This window comes from Eurypyga helias, unplaced genomic scaffold (genome assembly GCF_000690775.1).
Source record: "Eurypyga helias isolate BGI_N326 unplaced genomic scaffold, ASM69077v1 scaffold3084, whole genome shotgun sequence".
NCBI lineage: Eukaryota > Metazoa > Chordata > Aves > Eurypygiformes > Eurypygidae > Eurypyga > Eurypyga helias.
Genome location: NW_010246681.1, coordinates 1 through 10,923, shown reverse-complemented (window position 1 = coordinate 10,923; position 10,923 = coordinate 1). Strand labels below are relative to the sequence as shown.

The following is a 10,923-nucleotide window of genomic DNA, read 5'->3' as shown; positions in this document are numbered from 1 at the left end:
GCTGGCAGCCCAGAAAGCCAACCGTATCGTGGGTTGTATCAGGAGAAGTATGGCCAGCAGGTCAAAGGAGAGGATTGTCTGCCTCTACTTTGCTCCCGTGACAGCCCACCTGGAGCACTGTGTTCAGCTGTGGAGCCCTCAACATCAGAAGGATATAGACCGGTTGGAATGAGTCCAGAGGAGGCCATGAAGATGATCAGAGGGCTGGAGCACCTCTGCTATGATGGAATTCTGAGAGAAATGGGCTTGTTCAGCCTGGAGAAGAGAAGGCTCCGGGGAGACCTTATAGCAGCCTTCCAGTACCTGAAGGGGGCTACAAGGAAGCTTTGGGGGGACTTTTTACAAGGGTCTGTAGTGACAGGACAAGGGGTAATGGGTTATATTGAATGTGATGAAATTTAGATTAGATATCAAGAAGGAGTTCTTACCAGAGAGGGTGGGGAGGCACTGGGACAGGTTGCCCAGAGAAGCTGTGGATGCCCCATCCCTGGAAGTGTTCAAGGCCAGGCTGGATGAGGCTTGGAGCAACCTGGTCTAGTGGAAGGTGTCCCTGTCCATGGCAGGGGTGTTGGAACTGGGTGATCTTTAAGGTCCCTTTCAACCCAAACCATTCTATGATTCCATGATTCTATGAATCTATGATCTTACCTGGTTGCCTGGACAAATTCGTTCCATCCTTTATTTTCTTTCAATTTATGTTCCTCATATAAGAAGGACTTCCTGGAAATTCTAGGGATTACAAAAGTTATAGCTTTGAAAGAACCAGATAGGAATTATTACAATGAATATATTATGGGATAGGAATAGTAGCTCATACATATGTTTTGAGTTTTAATGGTGTTTTCAGAGCTGTAGGCGTTAAATTCCAGTACTTTTCCTTCCCTTCATTTTCCATCTAAATGGAAGTCCAGCAAATGTTGAGAAGATGACTAAACCTAGATTTATTAGCAGGGCTTGCAAAGGAGGCACTCCTCATTTAAATCACCAAAAGGCTGCTGAATGTGTCGGCAGAATGTGTTCATGCTGCCCAAGGAGATAATAGAAATTTCTGCTCCATTTCAGCAATTTTTGCATCTTTTCTCTGAGTCATCTTAACTGACCATTCTCAAGCTGATGATCACCTCACCTAAGTTTTATCTACCTTAGAGAGTCCATATAGCTTAACTTGTTCTTCAGCTACCGTCTTGGTCAGAGAGGAAAAGGGTATTCTGGAGAACAATGTATCCCACAAATGTCAGGAACCCATAGCAGTTTGAAAGGAATAGCTCTAAGGAAGGACCTACAGCTCTTCAGTGACTACTTAGACTTAGTTTAGACTAGACAATTGAGGTGTTAGTTACTAAAATCAAGACAGGCAAATATAATACTTGGAGACTAAACACTGAATAAGAACTAGTAGGATTTGGAGTTGACTCTTACGACAGAAATTAAAGTATCCATATCTATCATACATGCTGTAGAATATCCATAGTAAAATATTGTTCTGGTAGTGTATGATGCACCTATGACCCTACACACTCCACCAATTTGCCATGGCTTCAGACTGTATTGCGGGTGGCACATGACACTGAAGAGAAAGGGATAGCATATTAAGGAAAGATTTTCTTGACACTGAAACACACAGGGATTACCAAAGACACTGTGATCCCTAATGAAGGATGGTACAGAGATCCCCAGTCTACTGGCACCCCAGCTACATCACAAAGCAAAAGCTTCAGGATTGCACAAGCACAGCACTGCCCTGCAGCAAACTGTTTCTGCTCCCAGAACCATGATCTCAGCTTAGAGTTATTGTGCCAAATGAATATCCCTGCTCAACTGACATTAATATGTGCATCTTCATATTAAGTCTAGGGTACAGTGTGGATGGTTTTTTAATCCTTGTTTCCAGGAATCCTTCACCAGAATAATTATTGTTATTATACTATTTGTCTTCCCAGGCAGACTCTATATGTAAGTATAGCTTGGCTATATATTATAGAGGAATAAGAAAGAAATATTCTAGAGGCTTTTCCTAGTAATAGGAACATATCAGTGATTCAACCATTGGTTTTTCCTATCTCCAGCCATGATTGGCAGGAAACGTTTCTGTAGATCATTCCAAAGTAGTTTGTCTGTGACACAGCACACTTTATTTCCCCTGTCATCGCTGATCCTGAGCTTATAAAATGACAGTGTATTTCTAGGCTTTCAGATTCACTAATGTGACTGAATTGACAGTAGGTTTGCAACATCCTTTTTAGCTGCTTCTGCTCCATTTGAGAACAAAATTCCTTATAGAACCTGCAGCTGGGTTTGTGCCTGGATTATGAAGGTTTTGTTCATTCCAGTACCACTACGTTATTAGCAACAGAATTCATACCACTTAACTTCAGACCTCTATAATGATTGGGTGGTGAGGCACTGGAACAGGTTGCCCAGAGATGTTGTGGATGCCCCATCCTTGGAAGTGTTCAAGGCCAGGCTGGATGAGGCTTGGAGCAACCAGGTCTAGTGGAAGGTGTCCCTGCCCGTGGCAGGGGGGTTGGAACAAGATGATATTTAAGGTCCCTTCCAGCCCAAACCATTCTGTGATTCTGTGATTCTATGATTGTTTTAATAGGCAATGGAAATGGACATTTGTCATAGAGTCTTCTCAATGTAAGACAGAAGTCTAAAAGAGGGCAAGGTTAAGTCCTATAAGTACTTTGAAATGTGACTTCTAAATACTTATTTTGATCTATTGACTATAAAATCTGTTTAAATAACTAGCATTAATATAACAAAGGCCCCTCTACTTTATACAACCACAATTAGGTGACATGAATCCATCCATTGTATCTGAAGAACTGGCTTCTCAAAAGCATGTTGATAAATTGAGAGACATTCAGAAAAGAGATAAAGAGTCAATGCTTGGAAACCAGAGATCATTGAAGATCTTTTTCTTGCATTTGCCTGAGAAAGAGTATAGCTTGATTACCGCTCTGGTACCGAAGGTTGCTTAGGTGTCTTGTTCCAATGGGGAACTCTGAGTTATAGATGTCTGAAATGAGCACAGATCTTAACCCTGGTATCACATGGTCACTACCTTCTACCTTGAAAATGTTGCTTGTTCCTACCATCTCTAACATGAGTTTAGTAGAAGACATTTTATGCAGTGTCACTTGGTAAATCATCAGCACAGAAAAGCATTATTGACAAAAGACAGAGATGTTCAGGCAGATCAAAGCTATCTAGGTCAGTATCCTGGCTAAAATAGGAGCCAGATAGAAAACATTTAGGTGTAGAGACATATTCTTAACCATACCCTCCCAACTCCAGGAATTCAATAGCTTTTAAAAGCTGAATGTGAGCAGAACAATCCTACTCCTATTGTTCTTGTGCACAGCTGCATCAATAAAGGAGACACTTGCACACATACACAAGTACACAATGAAGTAATGCCTTCCCAGTGGTGCCGAGGGAAATAAAAGCAGATAATTAAAGGGCTCTGAAAGAACAGGACGCTGATGAGACACCCAATAAAAATCTAAAAGTAAAAAAACCCTGCTCCATCATTATATGAAGATGGAAACATTTCCAGAATCTACTCTCTCAAGGATTACTAGCATTACCTATTTACACCCTTTTACCTCCTGGGCACACTTATCAGTTTTTTTCCTGTTGATTTACAGGGCAACTTGCTGATAGAATTTGTCTTAACAAAGATCACTGTAAGCATCGCATTGCTGCAATACTTCTTTCATTTAAACTTCTTGACTTGCCTGGCAATGTTATTGCCCTTCAACATTTTTCAGAGGAAGGACGGGAAGAGTGGGACTCTCAAAGCAGGACTACAAGTTAAAGATTAATTTGACAGTGAGTCATAAGCCACATAATCACCAATGAGTCCTCATGACTTCTATTTCTATTCGAATTCTTGTGTTATGTTCACTATTATTACACCTTGGATCATTCCATATTAGTGCATTTTAGGCACTATAAACATTAAATCAGAGGCAAAAAAACCTGCAGATCATTCAAGGAACTCCCTCACATTTGAGAGAAATCCACATTCAGGGGACAAATCTGGAATATCAAGTTCCAACAATGGAAAGCAACACATGTAACAAGCTGCGAAAAGTCTATGATGCAGTCTATCTACAGCTGGATAAATGTTCTACACTTCATCAGCAGGGGTCTTTCCATCATGGGATTTCTCTGAGTGGCATATTTCCTGGCTGTGACACCCAGGGACAGTATCAGGTACAACTGGTAGGTAGATGCCAGATCAGAAGATCAGATCCCAAGTCAGAAAAATATGTAAGACCCTTGGAGTTAGAACTAGGTGAGACACAAGCCCACCAGGAAGCAGAAAACAGCAGAGAGATTCTCTCTGTCAGTGTATGTGAGTGACAAGTGTGAATGTGCAGGCTGTTGAACACATGTCTGGCTTTTGAGGTCACTGCTCAAGGAAGCATTGAGTGCAAAAACCCACACAAGTCTAAGTAGATCCACTACAGATAAGTACATGGATGGCATAAAGAAGATACCTACATATCAAAACATCTCCCATCTATAATTTTTTGGGTAGTCCAGACATCTAGCATGACCTAGTCAGCATCACAGAGCCTAAAGGTAGGATTTGTCTGATAAAATGTAGACATTTACAGTATAAATATTTATAGCTGAGATGGTCACCCTTACTTCCATATATGTCCATATATTTCATCTAATCTACTTAGAGGATGCCATGAATTACATCTCGGGCTCTACTTATTAGACATCCAGAGCTACAAAATTGAGCGAGGTGACTTGCTCATTCATAGTGTAGATGCATTTGCAGGCATCAGCACTTAATTAGATGAATCCCATGCTAAGTGTACATGACCCAAGAAACTGTCATTATGTATCTGAGTAACTCCTGTGCCACCCTTTCCTAGCCTCAGGGTTGGGAACAGGTCAGCAGAGCATGTATGGGATAAAAATAAACATGAAAAAAAGTGTGTATATTGATCAGCAGCGAGCTTTATCAATTCTTATCTGGCAGAAAGTCCCTTGAGGACTGATGATGGCTAGAAGATGGTGCAACAGGAACTGGGGCAGCTCTACAATAACACAGAGGCAAAAACTCAAACAACTGAGGTTGGAAACACTGATGTAAGAAATAGCCTGGCTCCAGTGCCTGGAGAAGTTGACTATGAAATAATCATTCCCTTCCTTCTTTCTTTTCTGCCTTTGGCTTTCATTATTTCCCTTTATCACTTTAATTCCCTCTCCAGAGCAAAGGAGTCAGAATCTGGGTCCTGCTGAGATTTCATTTTCTTCAGATTCTCTTTTTTGATTCAGGCTGTAAGAGGTGGCTGAACGGGGATGGACACAGAAGGTCAGCACATGCCCCTTATTTCTTTTCATATAAAGGCTCCTAAAGAATTTAAGGCATTTAAGAGGAAGAAGCCATCATAAAACTCATGGAAAAAACAAACAGAAAATCTCAAGGCAATCATTGTCTCTGAAGCATTATACGCATTACACAGCAGCAGAAGGAAAGAAAACAGTGCTGTGAAGAGTAAAACAGTAATAAGCATAACATCTGGTCATGAGCGGTAGAGAGGGAGGGAAAAGGGAAAACATCAGAGACCTGACAAGTTAGGGCTGGATACTTTCCATACTGTAGTGCCAGCCTTGCTCTTCAAGACCTGTGGTTGCAGTTACAGCATCAACATTGTTCTTGTGTTGGCCCTCACTCAGAGGAGCTCGGGGGAAGCATTTAGTTTATGTCTGTGTTCACAGACGCTGAACACAGCAAGGGGCAAAGCGAAGGTAGGAGAGCTGAATTATCGCAAAATATAGGAACGCGTAAGATGTTTTTCCTCTTTTCACTTCCAAGTGCATTGTTTTCCATGCAGTATTTTTAGACAGGAGAAATACCAGTGCATAAGACAAGGTCTCTAAGCAGGAGCAGAGAACCTACTATCACAGTTATTATTTTTTGCACCATGGAGGAACATTCATGATCTCCAATGTTATTGTTCTAGATACTGTAGAAATACAGATCACAAAGACTGTTCATGTCCCAGATTCGTTTTATACGTGATCATTTGACTTTGTGCCACCTGCAACAGGAGAATGTGGAGCTACCTGTCTTACAGAAGTTACTGTAGTTCAGCTGATTTACTGGAGGTTTTTTTTAAGCCACAGTAACTTGAACATGTGCCTGAGTCTCTAAACACTCCCTAAAACTCACAGTCCCATCTTCTATCTTTCAGTCTCTCTGAGGAGAAATAAATCCTCAAAAAGTTTATATACTGAATTGTTCTATGGAAATTTGCATGCAGAAGTAGTTAAAGGAAGGAAGAGACTGTTTTGTGCTTCTCCTTACTGTTCAATAACAGAAGTTTACTTACCAGCCAGGAGGGATTTCTTTCTTCTTTTAGCTGTTTCTGACAAGCAAGTGAGTTATTTCCTACATTCCTCTTTCTTTGACGGAAACAAGATAATAACATATTTCTCCACTACCTGCCATGATTAGTGAGTCTTACTGCTACAGAAAAATAACAAAAAACAAATGTTGAGCAATTTTCACTTCTCCCAAGTGAAAAACAGGTTGTCTGCAGGAGGTGAAAATTGAGAGGAATCAACAAACTTCACATACGACTGCTTAATTTATGGGCAGTTACTACCTGTTCATGGAGTTTCATAATGTAGCTTCTCCGAACAATGCTTGATAATTTAACCTCAAAGACAGGTTCAGCTGTGGTAAATAACGGTCCCTTCCATTGATAGACTGGGAGCAAAAGTGCTTTTGGAGTAAAGAGATACCTGTGCTATTTTCCCAAATACTGTAGAGTGTGAATCCATCAGGTGTGGAGCATCCCATGTTGATATATCTCTTGTTAGCAGGCAGAAACAAGGTGTCATTCCAAACAGAGTAAGCAGTATCTCAATGACGTTGAACAAACAGTAGGAAGGTGGTAGACCTCTATTGATCCTTTAACAATGGAGATATGGCCTTGTTGGGAATAAGATTGGCAAGATCTGCCTTGAAATAAGTATCATGTAATTAAAGGTCACTCTGGAAGGTCAGGACTTAAAGGGGATAGAGCAGAACGCTGTAGTCCCAGAGGGCAAGTGAAATATATGTCAAACATTTCTACAATAATTAAAAAATGTTATAGAGAAAGGGCAACAAACAGGACACACAGAATGACGTGAGTTTTAAACAAGAAATATGCCAGAATTCTTCACTGGAAAAGAAATGTCTTTGAGGGGATGTGGCTTCTTTACCCAAGGCCACATAAACTGTGGAACTCATTGGCACAGGATGTGGTGAACAACTAAAGGATACACACTGAGCCTGGGAAAATGTTCTTTACAGTGATTTAATCCAAAAATACTAGGGTAAAAGAAAAAAACAGCAGTTAGGTTCTGCTGCTGAACTAGTACTCGAAAGGATTCAGTCCCTTTCTGCCTCAGTGGGTGATAGATTTTAATCACATTCAGACGCAAAAACGTTTCCAATGGCTCTGGAACTCCTCTGTCTCTGAGCTGTGCTCATTGAATTTGGAACCGGCAGCTGTGAGGAATTCGGTCTGAATAGTGCCCCAGCTACCAGGGTTATTCTGGATTTGAGTGATAAAGAATAAACTACCTGGTGAAATGGTCTCTTTTGACCTGGGAAAATTTATGAATTCTTGAATACAAATAATAGAAATTGCATAATCATAAGAAATTGGGATCAAAAGGGCTCAGCTTCTGGCATCATTCTGGGGCAGGGGGAGAGAAACATTTTGTTCCCTTTTGTACTTCTATATGCTACTTCTGGACCAGGGAAGAATTGGGAAGCTCTTTAATGCACAAAAAGGTTCTCAAAAATACATCCTTGGGGCTGAAATAAACTGCCTGAAATATACGCTTTCCTTCGTTTCACCAAACCACACAGTTCATTTGATCAAAGCTGGGAAACAGAATGAAAATGTGCTTTATGTATGAAATTAATAGCAGGTCTCTGATGTAAATACCCTCAGAGGCTAAAATGCAGGAATGACTTGCCTCAGAGGATGCTCTGGTAACACAGAGATCTGCATCCTTCCTCAATCCGCACCCCCGCCCCACCCCCCCCTGCTTCTGGGCTAAAAAAATGTAAGAAAGAAAAGGGGAGAGAAATCTCCTTCTTTTATCACACACACCATGTGTTTTATCTGTTTTTCTCTGCAGTTTTACCAATTCTAGTCACAGTAGAAGCAGTTTGGACAAGACTCAGAGAACAGACCATGATTTCCAAATAGTTTCTTTGTCTTTCATTGCCCTTTTCTCATTGATGCTGGTCATAGGCAGCTCCTGCTGCAGTCAAAGGGAAATGAGACAGGATATTAAACTATTAATTTCTTCTTCCCTTGCTGCCTCAGTTTGTTATCTCAGCAATAGCACAAGTATTCTTTATCAAGATTACGGTCAGCACAATGTTAACCCCTGTAAAGGTTTTCAGTTCATGTGAGAGAGGCACAGAGCTGATGAGGGTGAATGAGCTGTTACAGAACAGACCAGTGATGCACTTAGTCTTAAGTCCCGTTTCCAATAGCTCTTGCCACCTGCACCAGCAGAAGAAATAAACACTATCAAGGCCTTTCCAGACACACTGGGTTGTTTGGGTTTTTTGTTTGTTTGTTTATTTGTTTTTTTATTAATTTTGTAGATATATGTCACTATCACCTACAGAAGCAAATTCTCATATTAACTAGCAATTTTTCTGGTACATCCATATTGATTGATTTTCTTGTCATTATAATGTTTCTCTAAGCTCACTCAGCTGCAGTGACTGCATCTCTTACCGTAAGTTGTTTGCATTGACATTGTTGAAAACCCCTGCAGACGTGCTAGGAAAGGTTTAGAAACCATCAGTGCAATGTACATGATCTATCCAATTTAAAACTCACCTGGAGAAGAGTCATTGAGAGGGTTAAGGGCAGCTGCCCTCCGTATCTTCTCCAGACAAGTCTCTTGCTCCTTTTTGATGATGCAGTTGGAATGGGTTGCTGTAACCTGAAATGTGGGGAAAAAAAGTGGAAAATTAACAATTACAAACTTAAAATAGTGAGTGAGTTTATCAGGAAATATCAGTAAGTTTTGAGGTCCCATTCTAAAAAGAAAAAGAAATAAAAACATCCTTAGAGGATGAGAGAAAATGGCAACAAACTTATTTTTTCCTTTTTTTAAATTTTTGTTTTATTTTAGTTTTCTTTTTTTTTTCTTCCAGCAGGCTTAAGGCCAAACTACAGAATTATGATTCCATAAATTGCTTAGGCATTTATGTTGTTCTCCCTGTCAAGGTGTAATTTCTAATGTGTTTGCTTTATTTTATTATATTACTTCCTCATATAAGGCTCAAGCAAAGGTACTTCTAAATAGAGAAATAACTTAAAGAGGAATCCGACATCAATTGAGGCTGTTTGATTTTCCACCAGTTTCTTATGAGTCTTATACAATCTATTAACCTCTCTCAGAACTCGAAACTAGATTAAAAGCTCTCTCTCTTAGTCTTTCACTCTGTCCATTCCTTAATGTTTCCTTCATCCTTATTCCCATTGAATACAAGATTACTTTCTTGCCAAAAGAGAGTGCAATGCCAATTAAACTGAGATGACTTGATCCAAATCTTTTTTCTTTTCTTTTCTTTTTTTTCCCTATCTTTAAGACTCTAAGGCAGTCCACTAGAGAGAAAAAAAGTGGAGTTTTAAACAATCAAAAAAAGATAAATGAGTCTATAACAGGAACATTGCAGCCAACAGAATGCAAGCACTCCCCAAACAGCAACAAAATAAGAATAGTACCCATTCCCAGAAATCAATACAAGATTTCATTCCCATTGTAGAAAGTGGCCAGGGGATATCAATTCAGGGGTAATACAATCTCAGGTTTCCTTAGACCATTTTTAAGGGCACTGCTAAGGTTCAAATCATACTGTGTGGAAAGCACTGTGAAAATTAGCGCACTGGCTGAAGATGGGGGAGGTCACCCTGATTCTCTGAAAGCAATTAGTTGTTTCATATTTCCCATCCGATATCCTTCATTCTTGATGATGGAGAACTACAGAGAAGTAGAGTGTACCCCCCAAGCAGTCTGTTTTCCCTTACCTGCTACATAAAAACAACAAAACAGTGAAAACAATACCTGAATTCAATCTGCTTCAGTTTATTTTTGGAGCCCCACCTGCACAAGAAAACTTTACTTCCCTCATACCTCAGTAAAGGGAATGGAGTAAACAGTTTGAGTCACAAATGCATCAAACTACCACCACACACTTAATACACATTGACAGTAAATCCCAAGGCACACGTAATCCTTGGTTGGTGGTGCTTTTGTGTGTGCTAGGGGGAATGGAATCATTTGCAAACTTTTGATGTTGTGAAAGTTACAAGCCACCATCCCTGTTTCAAATACAGAGAGGGTTTCCTGATGATCCTCTACTGGAAAGCTTTACTCACCATTTATAGGAACTGATAATGCTACACAATTTTATCTCCAAGATCCCAGTAATAATTTTCAGCTATTTTTCCCATGGGATATACTAGGCATATCCATATTAGATTTGTTTATCTTCAAAACAAACACTGTTCCGTTCTAAGGGCTCCCAAGGGCCTCGAAAATATATATTGTCACAGATCTCTGGGATCTCCCAAGAATATAAGGGCTTTTGCTACATCATCCCCTAAATCTCGCCAAAGACTGGGAAAATTGCATTGGCTGACATTCAAGTTCTTAGAATATCTTTTAGAAAGATAAAAGAAAAATAGCAAATAAATCACGTTTTGGCTGCTAGCACTGGGTCGCAGTCCACCATTGCTGAGGTCTAAAAGGACTATCCAGGGCTTGTGTCAGTACATGAATGTGTCAGTTTCTGTACAGTTCAGCATGTGCAGGTTAGAAAAGCTGTCAATTAGTAAATATAGTATATATTTTATATAT

General features: G+C 40.0%; 1 protein-coding gene across 1 annotated transcript in view; it reads right to left on the bottom strand.

Moving 5' to 3' along the window:
- ADCYAP1R1 (adenylate cyclase activating polypeptide 1 (pituitary) receptor type I) overlaps positions 1-9,097 on the bottom strand; it is a gene marked incomplete at its 5' end in the record, with an annotated part of 85,840 nt that extends 76,743 nt beyond the window's left edge. Inside the window, one exon of the mRNA XM_010150472.1 lies at positions 8,895-9,097. Within this exon, the coding sequence (XP_010148774.1) occupies positions 8,895-9,097 (203 nt within the window). The remainder of the gene's footprint in view (positions 1-8,894) is intronic.
- Between the last annotated feature and the right edge of the window lie 1,826 nt (positions 9,098-10,923).